The sequence below is a fragment of the Linepithema humile genome, chromosome 7 (assembly GCF_040581485.1).
Source record: "Linepithema humile isolate Giens D197 chromosome 7, Lhum_UNIL_v1.0, whole genome shotgun sequence".
Taxonomy (NCBI): domain Eukaryota; kingdom Metazoa; phylum Arthropoda; class Insecta; order Hymenoptera; family Formicidae; genus Linepithema; species Linepithema humile.
Window position 1 is genome coordinate 13,563,331 of NC_090134.1, and position 19,602 is coordinate 13,582,932.

The window sequence follows — 19,602 nt, forward strand, 5'->3', positions numbered from 1 at the left end:
ATGAGGAAATATTTTTTTGAAAAGGTTTTTTTATGAGAACTTTTTTTAAAAAAACTATTTTTTGAAAGGTTTTTTTATGAGAAAAACTTTTTTTGAAAAGACAATTTTTTTAAAAGGTTTTTTTAATGAGGAAAACTGTTTTTGAAAGGTTTTTTTATGAGGAAAACTTTTTCTGAAGACAATTTTTTGGAAAGGTTTTTTTTAATGAGAAAAATTTTTTTGAAAGGCTTTTTTTATGAGAAAAAGATTTTTTGAAAGGTTTTTTATAAAAAAAACTTTTTTTAAGAAGACAATTTTTTTGAAAGATTTTTTATGATAAAAACTTTTTTTTTAATACAACAAGGCGTGTACTTGGCGCCCTTTTTTTTACCTTTTTTAAAAAAAAAAGGTTTATTTTTGTGAGATATCATTTCTTTTTTTTAGTAAAAATAATGGTAATAATAAACTTTACCAATGAGGTCCCACCACCACCCCCGTCATATTTTTTCAATACGACGGTCCTCTTTTTAACTTAACAAATCTAATAATTTTTTTATACTTCACAACATTTTTTATAAAGAAAATTATTTATGATCATAAAAAGGGTATAAAAAACTATTTGCATTTCTAAATTATTGCATTTTTTATATATATATATATATATATATATATATAAAAGCAGATTACTTTTACTGATCAATTTTCTGTAAGAAAATAACAAAAACATCTTTAGCACCTCTAGGCCATTGCCTTTTTTTAATTAACGCATCGTCAGCTTCAATCCAAATGTTAGACATTTCTTCTCTACATATACTTGTGTAATGACCTTTTTCGATAGATGGTCCATGATGAAGTATAGCACTCATTACTTTGTACAATTGCCCAACAATTATTACTTTAGTTGTTGGAACAGCACGCAAAGTAAACTTATCTGTTTTTACTGATTTACCGTCTTGAATTGGTATTAAATGAATAACAATGATATCTCTGCTTAATGTAAATTCACTTTTAACTAATATTTCATTTTTGGTACAATTTTTGCATGATTCGTTGTTCAATTGACACCAATGGGAAAATGTTAAGTTTAATAACTCATTAAGATCATAAGTTTGTTTCTTGCATTTATTTATTGGAATTGAAATAAAAATATTATTATTAACAATAGTTTTTGTATAATTACAACTTTTGCATTGTTTAATGGTAGTAACTTGATGCTCTATTAAACTTTTTATACTATCGTATTTTGTACATAGAGCTGTAAAGAATTCACATGCATCTCGTTTAACACTTTTGGAAAAATACTCTCCTAAAGATTGCCGTATAACGTATGTATTCAAGTTGTGCACTTTATTTTCATAATGACACATTAATACATTTAAATCGTTTAGTTTATCATAATCGGCTATTTGTTTTCTAATAGAATTTAAATGTAACAAACATTGTAATACTGCATTTGCATAACATGAAACTTCATCTACATTTTGGAAACCATACATGTTCCAAGTAATATTTTTTCGCACCTTCTCATGTGACTCTTGAATAGAATTAACTATTTTTGGCACTGCCCATAAAACATCTTTTATTCTACGATATCGCTCTTTTACAAGAGAAATAGTTTTTGTTTCTGCATTGTTTAATCGATTATATTCAATAATAGCTTCTTCACTAGCTGTTATAGATGAAGGATCAAAATTAATCAAATGTAACCCATCTAAAGATGTTAGTCGTGACAAAGCAACGTAAATTTGACCATGACTAAATACAGAATTACCTATATCCATAATAGCATTCTGCAAACTCAATCCTTGGCTTTTATGAATAGTAATTCCATAACTCAGAGACAATGGAAATTGTTCTCTAATAACATACACTCTATCCATTACCTCAAATTTAACACTTACTCTTTGAATTAAATATTCCGAACCTGATGGTAAAAGAAGTTTAATGCTTTCTACGCGATCGGTAGATATATCTTGTACAATTGAAATCACTTGAGCAATCGTGCCATTTACAAGACCTAAAGTAGCATCTATGTTACGTCTTATCATAACTTTTGCTCCAATTTTTATAGTAATACGTTTCGAAAGCCCAGCTGTTTTAGAGTTGTCCTCATCATTATTTTCCAATACCTTTAACACTTTCTTTTTTACATATGGACTACACTTGACCGTATCTTCAGCAACTAATACTATTTCTTTCGAAGGAATACGACTTAACATTGCAGCGTTTAAAACATCACACATGTGACAAGTAGGCAGCAAACAAACAGTATCTGATGTCATATTATTAATAAAATTACACAATTCGTTTAATCTAGACTCGAAGGAATCTCCCTCAAAAAATATCTTTCTCTTTTGTAGAATGTCAGAATCGGATTTTGTTAGTAAACCAATACGAACTCTCGATAACAATTCACGGTAAGATCCATCTCCTTTCTGACGCATATTAATTGTTAATTCATCATAATTAAATAATGTTGTCCACAAATTTGCAACTCCTAAGCAACCGAAATATTTATCTATTTTTTCCTTTGAGAAGTTTGCAAAGATAAAATCTTCACGTACAGGAGGTAATTGAAGTAAATCTCCAAGCAAAAGAACATGCTTTTTTCCAAACCAACCATCGTCGCAATCGCTTGTGTCAAATATTTCACACAATCGAAGATGTATGTACATAAAAGTCAAATTAGATATCATTGATACTTCATCAATTATAAAAAGAATAACATCCTTTAGCTCCGTTCGCAGAATTGGTAACACATGGTCAGACAATTTTCTATATTTAGGAGTATGACCATGTTCAACAGGTAATTGAAGCAATCTATGAACTGTCAAGCCGTCTATATTAAACGCTGCTATACCAGTAGGTGCTGATACAGCAGTATCTTTTTCGAGATTTTGTTTGATCCAACATGTAACAGTTTTGATTAAAAAGCTTTTTCCAGTACCACCTTCTCCGCTAACATACAGTCGCAATATTGAATTATCTGACTGTATAGTGGTAATGATTCTGTCAAATACTCTTTTCTGATCCATGTTTAATTGTCCTATCATTTCAGAGACATCAATTTCTTGAATATTATTCTTATCACCGAGATCTTTAAAGTCTTGCATCGCTTCACCCGCTTCTATATTTTCAACACCTATCGGATTATCAGGATCATCCTGTGATTCACGTTTTTGTGCTTTATCTAAACATTCTTGAACCAACTGTTTAGCAGCTTCAAATGCTTCTTGCAATTCTTCTAGCTTTTCGTGATATTTTAATGCTTCCGTTAAATGTAGTTTTACTTTGTGAAATAATTCTGCATAAGTATCACATACATTTTTAAGATCTTCTAATTTGTTCCACGGTTGAAACATAAGTAATAATGAAAAGAAATAATTTTCCGGTTGTATCTTAATATTATATTTATAATGATTGATAAGATATCCTCGCTGTCGTCGTATAAGATAGTAACCATTGCCCATTTTATAAAATTCACCTTTGTTATTTCGTGGTTTGGCTTTTCTGATATCATACCATTTTGCGAACTCGTAAAGAGACATAAATTCCAGTTCTTCTGGTCTCTGTGGACAGTGATCATCTATCAACGATTCATGAAATAAATCTGTCGATTGACTAGCAAGTGCCTCAATCTCTTTACGAGTTTTTAATTTTCGTGATCTAATTCGATTAACATCTAACCATCTAATAATTGTATCTGAATCGGTTCCATATAAAGCGATACCCAGTAATGTATCAGCAGCTTCAAGAGCTCCACATTCTCTGTTACTCGTAAATCGCAAAGCAATATTCCAAAGACGGCTGGCCAATGATTTATTTGTATTATTTTTAGCATCAAGAATAATATCAGACAACTCACATTTTGCCGCTTTATTCATATATTTGGTAATGTACCAGGTAAGCAATGTCGATTTTTCGCCAATAAATTGTATATCCATATTTCCTTCCCAAGCAGTTAAAAGGACAGGATTATAATCATTTATATTGATTTCTTCTTCTGTTCGAGGAATATTGTAAAGCCTACTTTTATATTTCAATTGTTTTCTACCTGCTATTGCAGTTTTGACCTCAATTATTTTTAAAGACTCAGTAACAGAACGAGGAAATCCAAAACGACATACTCGAACAACTTTACGTCCTACTTTTTTAGAACGAAGACAATAGTCGTTATGTTTGTGTCGTTGATGTGTATTAACACGCCTGTGCAATAGTGGTGAGATATTTTTATTTGGAATTTTACAGCTAACATGTTGTAAAATAAATTTGGAAACTTTTTCCATACTAGATTCACCAATAATTGGGGCATCTTTAATCCAAATTAATAAATGAAAATGTTGTATTCCTCTACCTTGATATTCTCGTCGCCAGAAATAATGCATTACCTCTCCAATTGGATTATCTTCCGAACAAATAAAATCAAGCATTGCCCAAAACATGTTATCGAGAAATCTCGATGTTGACACAGGATCTTTAGCGATAAGTGCACTGGTGCTTAACGATGTATCACACCATCCATTTACTTCACGAATGTATTCACCTAATTCTTCCCACAACCATTCACCAGGACTTAATGTTAGAAACCATGTTGCGGGTCCATAATGGTGTGTCATACAATTTAAATCACTTCTCGGTCTACGCCAAAATTGTTCCGTATTCCTTAGCGACGCAAATATTGTGCTCAAATCAGATTCTAATAAATCTTTGGACATGGCCTCTAAATATTCCTTAGCCGTATAACGAGCTCGTTGATTAGTAGTATACATTTTATGATAAATTCCACGTTTTAACTGACGTATTATGGTACCGTTTAACAAATAAAATAGATATTGTTGATTTAATCTATACTGCGGATGTTTGGACATTAAGCGACATTTAATGAATTCATGGTCATGAAGCTTGACCTCCCTATCTGCATGCTCTCCATTAATACCGTAAGGATATAAATCAGGAAAACATAACAAATCCAAACATTTTTCACGATTATCCATAGGTATATCCTGAATTTTTAACATTTGATATAAAGCCGTTGCAGTTTTATTTTCCCTTTTTTCATATAATGGATATATAGAATATTGCTCATAGTTATCATTATTGTGGCGGCTCACCGCCACACCGCTGCACTGACGCGGTATAATACATCGCGGCGCCGCTACGCGCCGCAGGCCTTCTACCAGTTACAAGCTTGCGGACCCACCGCCAGGTTGCGCAGGCGGTGAAGAACCTTCTCGCGATCAGGCTTCGATCGACGAGATATAAAAGAGCTGCTCCGCAGATCTTTCCTCACTCACTCGCTTCAGGGCGAGCTCTCTCAAGGGCCCTTGAACTGAGTCGTACTCTGCCTCGGCAGAATCTAACAGAGACACATAGTCTCGCAGTTTTTCTCACGCTGCCTCGCAAGGCGCGTAAAAAGAAAACAGAGTCCCAGCATCGGCCGCGCATTTCAACCGAGCGGCCCGCGGATACTCCACTTTCGCCGTCACCTCCTCAGTCTCTAGTGTGGAAATTAATCCCACTAGAGTTCTGCGTCCGGTTGACTCGACCACCAAGGGACACGCTCACACCAGGCGACATCCGAATTCGGAGACCTCTCTCTCCTCGGTACACGGAGCAATCCGTAATCCCGAGAGCCGAGACGGTTGCCACCACCAGCACACCAGAGACTCGATCCATCGCAGTACAGACTTCACCGCTCAGAGCCTGCTCAGAGAGCAGTTGTCAGACGGAAGACCACTTCCCGAACGGAGTTCCACCGACGCCGGGAAAGGGGCTGCAACGAGCTAACTCAGTTGAACCGTCCTTTTTAGGACCCGTTCAACACACTAAGACGCGGCCGGTAATTTCTTACCGCGCCCGTCAATTTTTCTTTTGATTCTCGGCCTTACACTCTTGCCGAGAAAGCGCCTCTGGCGCCCTTAATCAAATCAAACACAAAACTTGTACTTTACTCTACTTCTCTGACGAAGAAAAATAAATTATATTTTTCTAAGAAATTGGTCTCAATCTTTCAACCAAGTCGAACACGATCCTTAGGCTATACGCCTATAATTATCATTAATAATTTGAATTAGTAATGCCTCATGTCGACTCAATGCCTTATCTTCAACGTTTTCCATTTCCTGCATTTTGGATTTTGAATTACTTAATAATTCATGTTCCTCATCAAATATATCTTCTTCAACATTTTCATCCTCTTGCATTTGGAATTCCATATTATTCAATTGCAAAACTAAATCATCGTGTGAATTCGGTATTATTATTCCAGAATATAAAGGATTGTTGTTCTTCAACCACATCAATGCATCAATTACTTTTGTAACATTTACCATCTCTTCCCAGATAACTTTAGATTTTGTGGGAATACCTCTAACTAAGATATATAATTCATGATTAATATTTATCGCATCAGTTTCAGAACATAATTTGTTTAATGTCTCTTGTATTGGAAGTGGTAAATGAAAGGTTCTACCTTTAACTTTTTGTATCATTTGTCTTCCAGGTAATTTTTTATTCATAACAGTTCCCATTTTAACAACAGTTTGAAACGCTTTAGCTCTCTGTATAAGAATCTTTTCGAATGTGTTAAGAGATGATATCACATCCGGCACATGATTTGTACAAAGATTATTCAAGATGCAATATGCAGGCATCGAACCTTCACGAAATTTTCCTTTACAATAAATACATATGTACTGCGAATTAATTTGTTGCTTTTTTACATGTTCCATTAAATCTTTCCAAATTGGAGTATCCATTTTTATTCTAAGACTTGTGATCTCAGAAACGTTTCTTCTATAACAAAGTCTTTCACATGATACACAAGCATGACGCGGTGTATCCATTAAGCGTTTTTTCAATATCTTAAATGCATTCTTATATTTAGAAAATATATCATCCTCATTTGCAATTGCATCGCTTTGCTTACGTTTGTACATATCTGTTATTTCTTGTGCTGCAGTCACAATTTCATTTAATACATCTAAATCAGCACAATTTAATGCTTTATCTAACTTAAACACTTGTCCACAAACACTTGTGAGTTGATAAATCAAACGTTTAATATTTCTTACTTTTGGAAAGTGAGGCGATAGCAATACAACTGGTAAAAGCATCGCTTTACAAAGAGTTAAATTGATGTAACAACTTTGCGCGTGACCCAATTTTAAATCTGAAGTTTTTACTGTACATTTATACATATCTTCTACCAATGTAGGTATATTTTTTAAAGCACATGTATCAACAGTTTCAAGAAATTTTTGATAACGTTTAATCAAAGCTGGATTATCAATTTTACATAAAGTGGGACAACACGACCATGACTTTTTCGCTCGTGCTGTTGTCAAAGGTAACACATTTATAACTTGACCTTCCATATTCATTGCTAAAGATTCTTGTAAAGTTGCTTTACAATACATAGAATCTGCAAAATAATTTTCGGATGAAGCTGTATGTCTAGATACTCCACACAAAGCATTCAATTGTTCATCAATTGTATGACATTCAGCAACAAGAGTCAAACATACTTCTGCTTTCTTTTTAAGTCTATATAATATTTTATTCATGTCGTCAATATAATTATTTCTAACATTATTACACCAACGTACTATTTTCTCAGCTTCTAATTGTTTTTCGATATTACATTCAATATTTAATTTTTTCGAAATATTTTTAATGAATGTTATCAAAGAACCATTTTTTAATTTTATAGAATTTTTGCACCAAACATTTCTATATTTTTTAGTGATGTTATTAGTAACATTGCAATTTTTTATGTTATGTTTATATTTCAATGTTTCATTCTTTTTTTCTCTTTCTTCTTTCTTTTTCTTATAATATTGTTTGTTATAATTCCATTTACGTTCTAATATTTTTTGTCTACTTTCTTCCTTTTGCATCAATTTAGAATAACGTATGCGCTCTTGCGTGCATCGCATTGCAAAATTTTTATCATATTGTTGCCGCTTTTTAGCACGATTATCTTCTACATTTTCTTCATATCTGCGCTTCTTTTTAGCACGATTATCTTCTACATTTTCTTCATATCTGCGCTTCTTTTTAGCACGATTATCTTCTACATTTTTTTCATATCTGCGCTTCTTTTTAGCGCGATTATCTTCTAATTTTTTTTTATATGTGCGCTTTTTTTTAACGCGATTATCTTCTAAATTTTCCTTATATTTCTGTATCTTTTTAGCACGATTATATTCTAAATTTTGTTTATATCGATGTCGTTCGTAATGCGCATGATTTTTTAAGTAATCACATATATCTTGATTTTCCTTTTTGCAACTTTCTTTATTATCAACAAAATTGTTAGTCAATGTAATATTATCATCTATATTTATTATCTCTTGGTTATCCTTGTTATTAATTTGATCAACAAAATTGTTCTTTAATGTATTTGATTTTTGTTCTATTTTATTTTGTCCTATTGTACGTAAAGGAGCTACTTTTTTTAGTTTTATTATTGCTAACGGAGATACTTTTTGAATAACTCCATATATTAAATCTTAAGGAAAATGCTCTATTACATTAGATTCCAAAATTTTTACTAAATGTGAACGCATTAAGCTATGATCATACTTTACTGTATCAGGCTTGATATTAAATAGTAATGAAGTTGCAAAAGCTATTGAAAAAACACCACAATCATTACCGTTTGGTTGTTGCTGCACAGTAGGAAATCGGACAGGCTGTTGATCAAAAGAATAAGTCGAAAATAATCGTCTTAAAAATTGTTCATGATTTTTATGCAACTTCTTTTTATTCAATGAATCATAAATAAATAAGTTTTGTGCATCATAATAACTGCATACCCAATGTCCATCTAATGCGTCAGGACCTGACGAACTATATAATATCTGTATATGTTCATTATTGTCAGGTATAGGTTGTATTTCATCAAGACATTGTAATAGCAATGTTTCGACAGGTCTATAATTAGAACATCTTTCTAAAAGATGATTAAAATGTTTTATATGCAAATCTGTTAGCCATTCACCTTGAACAATAATATTTTTTTGTTCGGATGACAAAACTATTTTTGTCTCAGTTTTTATAATTATTTGATCTCGATATCTTTCATTTTGCATATCATTTTCTAAGTACACCTGTATACGTCCTTCATTCTCTTTATAATCTTTTTTATAAACTTGATCAATACGATTATTATTAATTAATGTTAGATCTGCAATTTTGTCTAAATCTGCTATGTTTTTTTGCATTTTTAACAAATCATTATTTAATTTCTTTAATTTACAAGGACGATTATACTGTTTCAATTGATTTAATTTCTTTTCATTTGTTTTATTTTGATGTATCATACGCTTACGAGTTGTTTCAGCTTCTTTTGCTTTTATTAATGCCAATGAAAGTACTTTTTGAACACCATATTTTGGATCTTGAGGAAAATGTTCGATTACATTAGATTCAAAAATTTTTATCAAATGTGAACGCATTAAGCTATGATCATACTTAACTTTTTCTGGTTTAATATTGAATAGTAACGAAATTGCAAAAGCTATAGCGAAAACACCGCAATCATTACTATTTGGTTGACATTGCACAGCTGGAAATTTGATAGGTCGTTTTTCAAAAGGATAAGTTGGAAATAATCGTCTTAAAAATTGTTCATAATCTCTGTGCAACTTTTTATTATTAAACGAATCATAAATAAATAAATTTTTTTTGTCATAATAGCTACATATCCAATGTCCATCTAATGCGTTTAGACCTGACGAACTAAATAATATCTGTATATGTTTTTTATATTCTGATGCACATTGTATTGTATCAAGAGAATACAATTTTTGTGTTTGCACAGGTCTATAATCTGAACAAGTTTTTAAAAGATGTGCAAAATGCTTCATATGTATATTATTTAACCATTCGCCTTGAGCAATAATACGTTTTTGATCAGACGACAGCGTTATTTGTTTTTCCATTATAAATATTTTTATCTTTTAATTAAATATATATTTTAGATTATTATTTGCAAGAGCACAGCAATTGCTTTTTACAGGTGCACAGCAACTCTTCTTTTTATAACAAGTGTTTAAAGACGCACAGCAGTCACTCTTGAAGGTGCACAGCAACCCTTCTTTCTATAAGCGCACAGCGCAGTAATACTTTTTATGTTTAAAGACGCACAGCAGTCACTCTTGAAGGTGCACAGCAACCCTTCTTTCTATAAGCGCACAGCGCAGTAATACTTTTTATAAGGTGCACAGCAACCCTTTTTTTTTGTAAGCGCACAGCAGCTCTTATATAAAAAAAAATATATACTTACACCTAAACTCCTCCGGAATCCAAGAAACAAAAAAACTTCTCTGGAAATCCAAGAAACAAAATAAACATTTAATAAAGTAATGATGGCTATACAATCTTTTATTTCAATTTTTAATGTTACAGTAATTATACAATTTTGTATTACCTATTTAATAAGTTTCCTTCTTCCTCGTTTCCTCTAATTGGCTCCCTTTCTCTCTGTCTGTCTGTCTCTCTCTCTCTCTCTCTCTCTCTCTCTCTCTCTCTCTCTCTCTCTCTCTCTCTCTCTCTCTCTCTCTCTCTCTCTCTCTCTCTCTCTCTCTCACTGTCTTTCTCTGTTTCTCCAATAAATGACATATATAGTTTGTATTTAACACGATAAATGTTGAATTAAATATTAAATACTTTAAAATGTTAATATATACTATAAATATTATCGTGATAGATATATGTCAGGATAATACTACATAGTATTTATAGTAAATATTGTTCACATAGACCATATCATCACTATCACGACCATATTGTAATATGTGAAGCAATATTTTCGGATATATATTATTATTATAAATAAACAACGGAAACATACCTTAAGTAATATACTGATGCAGTTTTTAATACAAAAACACCATAAATATTTCCACCGCTTCACTGTAAACACAAACATCTGTCAGTTGACAGCCATAGAGTCACATTTATAAATGACTTACAAACTGTGCTACGAGAAGTGGAAATGCTGCATTGTGATTTGTTAGCTGTCATAAACAAGATTGGCTTACGGAAAACACCAATTAAATACTTTTGAGGCGTAGCGCAGTTTGTAAGTCATTTATAAATATGACTATGGCTGTCGACTCTGATAGACAGATGACACAAAATGTCCGCAGAACCAAAAAAAAGTAAGTAATTAGTATAATATAATATATTATTAAAAACATGAAAAATAAGTAATTATTCGTTTTGTTACAGCACCACGATGGAATCGACGAAGAGAAGGCCGCTGTGGAGGTCGCGGTGGAAACAAAACGTTCCACCTCCACTTTTAATATTAAATAAAAAAAAAAATACATATTAAATAAAATGTTATGTATTTATATATATATATAAATAAATATCATGTAGTATTATATCTCCTGATTTACTATTATCCTGAAATAGATAGAGTATAGTGTAAATCCTGAAATAGATAGAGTCGTGTAAAGACCAAGTTTGTTATACGGCTGTGGAATATTTAGAAGCAATGTCCAAAGAATTGTTAGAATCTGATTTAAGAACAATATTTTCTACACTAAGGAATACGGAACAATTTTGGAGTAAACCGCGAAATAATTTAAATTGTATGACACAACATTACGGACCTGCAACATGGTTTCTAACATTAAGTCCCGCTGAATGGTTATGGGAAGAGTTAGGTGAATATATTCGTGAAGTAAACGGATGGTGTGATTCTTCAGTATGCACCAGTGTACTTGTTGCTAGAGATCCTGTGTCAACATCGAGATTTCTCGATAATACGTTTCGTGCGATGCTTGACTTTATTTGTTCCAAAGATCATCCGATAGGAGAAGTCACTCATTATTTTTGGCGACGAGAATATCAAGGTAGAGGCATACAACATTTTCATTTATTAATTTGGATAAAAAATGCTCCCATTCTTGGTGAATCTTCTGTTGAAGAAGTTTCAAAATTTATTTTACAATATATAAGCTGTAAAATGCCAGATAAAAATATTTCACCGTTATTGTACAGACGTGTTAATACGCATCAACAACACAAACATAATGATTACTGTCTCCGCTCTAAAAAAGTTGGACGTAAAGTTGTTCGGAGATGTCGTTTTGGATTTCCTCGTCCTGTCACTGAGACGTTAAATATAAGAGATGTCACAAGTGCCATAGCAGGTAGAAAGCAATTAAAACATAGAAGCAGGCTTTATGATCTTCCGCGAACTGAAGATGAAAGTAATATAAATGATTATAATCCTGTTCTTCTTACTGCATGGGAAGGAAATATGGATATACAATTTATTGGCGAAAAGTCGTCACTGCTTACCTGGTATATTACTAAATATATGAATAAAGCGGGAAAATGTGAGTTGTCTGATACTATTATTAATACTAAAAATAATACGAATAAATCATTGGCGAGCTATTTTTGGAGTATTGCCTTGCGATTCACGAGTAATAGAGAATGTGGAGCTCTTGAAGCTGCTGATACATTACTGGGTATTGCTTTATGTGGAACTGATCCAAATACAACTATTAGATGGTTAGATGTTAATCGAATAAGATGTAGAAAATTGAAAACACGTAAAGAGATTGAAGCACTTGACGATCAATCGACAGACATATTTTGTGAATCTTTGATAGATAATCACTATCCACAGAGACCAAAAGAACTAGAATATATGTCTCTTTATGAGTTTGCAAAATGGTATGATATCACAAAAATCAAACCACGAAATAAGTTTATTGAATTCTATAAAATAAATAATGGTTATCTTAGACGACGACAGCGTGGATATCTTATTAATCATTATAGATATAATGTTAATACACAACCGGAGAAGTATTTCTTTGCATTATTACTTCTGTTCAAATCGTGGAGAGAATTAGAAGATTTTAGAAATGGATGTGATACTTATGCAGAAATTTCACAAGGTAAAACTACATTTAACGGAAGCATTACAATATCATAAAAAACTAGAAGAATTGCAAAAAGCATTTGAAACTGCTAAAGAGTTAGTGCAGCAATATTTAGATGAAGTACAAAAACATGAGTCACAGGATGATTCTGACAATCCAATAGGTATTCAAAATATAGAAGCTGGTGAAGCAATGCAAGATTTTAAGGATCTCGGTGATAAGAATATTCAAGAGATCGATATATCAGAAATGATAGCGAAATTAAACATGGATCAAAAAAGAGTATTCGATACAGTTATTACCACTGTAGGATCAGATAGTTCAATATTGCGATTATATATTAATGGAGAAGGTGGTACTGGAAAAAGTTATTTAATTAAAACTATTAAATGTTGGATAAAACAAAATCTAAAGAAAGATACTGCTGTAGCAGCACCTACTGGTATAGTAGCATTAAATATTGACGGTTTGACAGTTCATAGATTGCTTCAATTACCTGTTGAGCATGGTAATACTCCTAAATATAAACGATTGTCTGATCATGTGTTAAAACTTTTACGAGCGGAGCTTAATGATGTTATTCTTTTTATAATTGATGAAGTATCAATGATATCTAATTTGACTCTAATGTACATACATCTTCGATTGTCTGAAATATTTGATTCCAATGATTGCGATGATGGTTGGTTTGGTAAAAAGCATATTCTTCTGTTTGGAGATTTGCTTTAATTACCTCCTGTACATGAAGATTCTGTTTTTGTAGATTTGTCAAATGAAAAAATTAATAAATATATCGGTTGCCTAGGGAATGTGAATTTGTGGACTACATTATTTGATTACGATGAATTGACAATTAATATGCGCCAGCAAGGAGATGAGTCTTATCGTGAATTACTGTCAAGAATTCGTTTCGGTTTATTAACAAAGTCTGATTGTGAAATTCTAGAAAATAGAAGAATATCTTTTAAAGAAGATTCCTTCGAGTCAACATTAAAGGAATTATGTAATTTTATTACTAATTTGACATCAGACATCGTTTGTTTATTGCCCACTTGTCACATGTGTGATGTTTTAAATGCTGCAATGTTAAGTCGTATTACTTCAAAAGAAATATTATTAATTGCTGAAGATACAATCGAATGTATACCATATATAAAAAAGAAAGTATTAAAAGTGTTGGCAAATAATGATAATGATAATTCAAAAACAGCTGGACTTTCGAAACAAATTGCTATTAAAATTGAGGCAAAAGTAATGATAAGACGTAATATTGATGCTAGTCTGGGTCTTGTAAACGGTACAATTGCTAAAGTCATTGCAATTGTACAAGATGTGTCTACCGGTTATGTAGAAAAGATCAAGCTTCTTTTGCCATCAGGTTTAGAATATTTAATTAAAAGAGTAAGTGTTAAATTTGTGGTGATGGAGAAAGCATATGTTATTAGAAAACAATTTCCATTGTGTTTGAGTTATGGAATTACTATTCATAAAAGCCAAGGACTGAGTTTGCAGAATGCTATTATGGACCTAGGTAATTCAGTATTTAGTCACGGGCAAATTTATGTTGCATTGTCACGAGTAACATCTTTAGATGGGTTGCATTTAATTAATTTCGATCCTTCATCTGTAACAGCTGATGAAGAAGCTATTATTGAATATAATCGATTAAAACAGATACACAAACCAGCAACAGAAATAATGTCTGTTTCGAAAGAAAAGTATCGTAAAATAAAAGATATTTCATGGGTACAGCCAAAAGTAATTAGTTCTGTTCAAGAGTCACATGATATAGTTCGAAAAAATACTGCTTGGGTCATGCATGGTTTCCAAAATACAGATGAGGTTTCTTGTTATACAAATGCAGTATTGCAATGTCTCTTACATTTAAGTGTTGTTAGAAAACAAATATTTGATTGCGATAAATTAAATGTTTTAGGTACATTAATGCATCAATATGAAAACAAATTGTCTAACTTGAATACCTACGTAATACGGCAATGTTTGGGAGAATTTTTTTCCAAAAGCGTTAAACGAGATGTATGTGAATTTCTTATAGCTTTTTGCACAAATACGATTATATAAAAAGTTTAGTCCAACATCAAGTCACTTCCATCAAACGATGCAAAAGTTGTGACAATACAACGACTATTGTTAATAATAATATCCTTCTTTCAATTCCTGTAAATAAATAGAGAAAAAAAAGTTTTGATCTTAATGAGTTAATTAATGTACAGTTTTCTCATTGGTGTCAATTACACAACGAATTATGTAAAAATTGTACAGGAAATGACATATTATGTAAAAGTGAATTTACATGAACCAGAGATATAATTGTCATTCATTTAATATCAATTCAAAACGGTACATCAGTAAAAACAGATCAATTTACTTTACGTGCTGTTCCAACAACTAAAATAACTATTATTGGACAATTGTACAAAGTGAGTGCTGTATTTCATCGTGGACCATGTATCGAAAAAGTATCATTACACAAGTATCATTACACAAGTATATGTAGAGAAGGAATGTCTAGCACTTGGATTGAAGCTGACGATGCACAGATTAGAAAAAGACAATGGCCTAGAGGCGCTAAAGATGTCTGTATCATTTTCTTACAGAAAATTGATAAGTAATTGTTTGTATTTGAGTATTAGACTTTCTCTTTATAGTAAGTGGTAAGAAGAGAATTGTCATATAATGCAATATCCTATTAAAATATGTCAAAAATGATGACGAAAGTCTTTTTAGTTTAACATAGTACATATTGAAAAAGATCGTTATACAGGTATATATAGAGAAGAAAATGATTGGATTGAAGCTGATGATGCTTTAATTAGAAAAACACAATGGCCTAGAAACAATATGATATTTATAGAATTTTGTATTTTTGTAACTTAATTAATTAAAGAGGACCGTCGTATGCTGTATACTGAAAGTACGACGGGGGTGGTGGTGGGCCGTCTTTAGCAAAATCTAACTAATATTTAATTATTTTAGCTTTAAAAAACACTGTCGTATATGTATATACTTACTGTACTTTGTATACTCACTGTACTTGTACTTTTGCGCGTTGCGCGTATATTGGCGAGTTGGGAAAATTACTTACTTTATAATTTTTTATAAATACAAAATATATTTTGTATTTATTATGCCTGCAATGCTTGTAAAATGTTTTATTATTTTATTTAAAAATTATTATATGTTATTTTGATATTGACGGTCCAGCAACATCATCAATATCTGCAGCATGTAGCGTTATATTATTTTTTTTTTTCATGGGGCTACTAGCATATAATGTCTTTGCCGACATGAGAGACAAATGGTTTTCATCAATTACCATGTTTAGAACCGTTTCTTTTCTAGACTTTAAAGCCGATTTTAGAACACAAAGAGCAATTACATTGGTAACCGAAAGTTTATTGCGTTTTTTTGTTTTTATATCTGATAAAACAGAAAACACTCTTTCTGAATCAGCATTCGAATTTGGAAGTGATCTAACAGCATTCAAAAAAGATTTTAAATTGGGATATTTTGCAATGTTAATAGAGTTCTGACTTTGTAAAATTTCTTTCCACATGTCATCAAAATTTAATTTTGAAAGATTTTCTTTTTCTACTTGTGTAAAATTATGATATAAAAGATACCATTCTTTCTTTAAACCATCTTCGTCAAAACCACCAAAAGTTTGAGCGATAAAAGAGACATCATTGAATGATATTTCTCTGTCACTATCCGATAAAGCTACGTTTGCTTCTAAAACTTTCAATTTAGACAAAAATTTGTCATTAATTGGTAATCTTTTACTAATTTCTTCTGCAGCAGTGACGCAAAATTGCAAACAATTCTTTTGAACATGTGCAACTATGTCTGTGTGTCCTTCTTTCATTAATTTATCGAGATATTCCTCACATTCGAATCCTAAATTTACTTCATTTAGAGATTTTTGATTCTCTTGTTGAGAAAATTGAATATTATTACATACATTTTTTAACAATTCTGGTTTCAAAAAGTATTCACAGATTGTGGTTAGAAATTTTACTGATTTTGGTTGCAATAAATGAACTCTAGTTTCCGCTACTTGAAAAAATGCATTAAATAAATTAAAAGTATTTAAAATATGTTCTAAAAATAAAAAATATGCTTTTACATCATGACGTTGCATTACAAGCATTAAATTTTCTGCAGACTTTGATTTTTCTGTCAACACCATATCAGTAAGAAAAAGCTTGAGAGAATCCCAAGACTCAAGAATTTTTTCAATACATGAATGGTGAGAAAGCCACCGTGTATCGGACAATCGTAAAATTTTGCGACTTGTTTCCAAAAAGCAATCACTAAATTCTCTATAAATAGCCAAACGCTTGGGACTACTGTTAATATAACTTGAAATCTTTTTTACAAATTCTTCGTAATATTCTGGTATTTCAGCACATGCAGAATGTGCAACCAATGCAGCGGAATGACATGGACATGAAATAGTTAATAAATGTTTACAAGTTTCTTCCAACTTTTTTTTAAATGATATATATTTTCCTGTCATAACAGGCGCATTGTCGCATGACAAAGCAATAATATTTGAAAATGGGATCATTAATTTCAACATCTCAGTTTTAAATGCATTAAATATTTTGTCCACACTGCTACTTTTTGCGTCGATATTAATTAATTTTACTAATTGCGTGCGAATATCTAATGTTTTAGCATCAACAAACCGGACAAGAAACGTCATCCATTTTTCATTACAAATATCAGACGTTTCATCTATAAAAATGGAAAATTTAGTATTTTGAATGCTGTTCACCACACGGTCCGTTTCAATCGGACATAAAACGTTAGAAATAATATTTGTACATTTCTTTCGACTCATACACATTTTTTGTAATATGCTAGAATCTTTTCCTATTTCTTGGAAAAAATTGAGAATATCTTTCGCAGTTTGAAATGGAATATTTCTATCAGCGATTAACGCAGCATATCGAATTTCTGCTGATTTTTTTTGCTCTTCAAAAGATAAATCTTCAAAAGATAAAAGCGATTCGTCTCTCATGTCGACATCTTCATTTGATATTTTTCTTTGTAATTTACATTGTTCGTTGTGTCCTTTGGAATTTTCATGACGATAGACGTGCGATATATCACCCATATAAGATTTATTACAAAATGTGCAAAAAAATAAACGCTCGTCATGTGACACTTTGCGTAACCATGGCTTAAATAGCTCTATATCTAACCATTGTTGCTGAAATTTAAAGTTGCTGGATTGTCGTGATATTTTTGTTCTCGGACTTACATCATTATCTGATAACGATGATAAATTTTCTTTAATTTTATTTTTATGACACGTAGAATCCGCATGTCTTGCAACATGCGATGTGGAGCATGACATATTTTTATCGCATATAGTACAATAAAAAAGGTTTTCATCTGATGATACTTTGCGTATCCAAGATTTAAAACGATCATCATGAAGCCAAGATTCCGAAAAGCTTCGCTTACGTGTATTTTTTGATTTATCACCCATTTTTCAATTAAGTGAAAAATAGATAAAAACAGTAAATTTGAGAACAATAGAGAAAATAAATAATAATTCGAAAGACTTACAGTCGGGATCCTTGCAACGCGAGTCAACTGTCTGAATACGAAAATGTTACAAACACATATATATGTTTACTTGCCAGTATAAGGTGACAGAATTAATTCTTTAAGACGCCAGTCGTTTCAACAGCAGCACGCAGTGGAACAATGTCCCGTAAGTAGAGAATAAAATTATAATTATTCGTATTAGAAAAATATTTTATATATGTGCTTATATATAAGAACCAAGATTTTCAATCGACCGTAACCGACGGTAACTATTAAAAAGTGAACAATGTGTTATGATATTAGGCATTATATATTATTGATGTGTACAGAGTCGACCGCGAGACGTAAACGCGAGTGAGTAAACGCAAAACCTTGAAACAGACGGAAGAAGTGTGTTAAGATTGTTAGCTATTTAGATAGAGAAATAAAATATGTAGAGAAATTATTAAAAATTTAATTACTTATAACATTAAATATTTTATACATTTATTTTCAGTAATTTCTCTATATTCGGTCTATATTCTCTATATACGGTCGAAAATTTATATAACTTAACTTTATTAACTTAACTTAATTTATATAACTTAACTATATTTATATAATTTAACTTGACTTTTATTTTTATTTTTATTTTATATTTTATTTATATATTTATTCTTTTTATTTTTGCAGAAGATTTGGAGCAAAAAATCGCTGCACAGCAGCAACAATTAGATCAAATGATGACAAATCAACAGCAGCTGCAGTACCACATAGTGTACTTGCAGCAGCAGCAGCAGCAGCAACATCAAAAGGAGTTGTAAGGACAATTGAATGAAAACGGTATTTGTCTATTTGTACTAAAAGTGTTTTATATTTAGATTAGATTTGTTAAAATTAATATTTCTGTCTTATAATAATAATAATTTGAACAATAATTTATAGTGTAATAATAACCGGCAATAAATAATACAATTTTGCACTTTTTAATTACTTATGTTTATTTTTCAGATACAAACGAAGAACAGGACAAGCGGACCGCTGACCAGGGTGGCCAGGACAGCCGAGGTGGCCGAAGGGACCGTGGTGGCCGAAGTGACCGTGGAGGTCGAGGGGATAGAGGAGATTGAGGGGGCCGTGGAGGCCG

At 31.6% G+C, this 19,602-nt stretch overlaps 1 protein-coding gene and 1 pseudogene across 1 annotated transcript; one reads left to right on the plus strand and one right to left on the minus strand.

Moving 5' to 3' along the window:
- Positions 1-668: 668 nt before the first annotated feature.
- On the minus strand, positions 669-5,293 carry LOC137001209 (uncharacterized). The gene has a single exon (XM_067359591.1). The coding sequence runs from the start codon at positions 4,995-4,997 to the stop codon at positions 669-671; it is 4,329 nt and encodes a 1,442-aa protein (XP_067215692.1). The 5' UTR covers positions 4,998-5,293.
- Positions 5,294-12,120: 6,827 nt separating this feature from the next.
- Positions 12,121-18,452, plus strand: LOC105672617 (ATP-dependent DNA helicase pif1-like; annotated as a pseudogene).
- Positions 18,453-19,602: the final 1,150 nt, after the last annotated feature.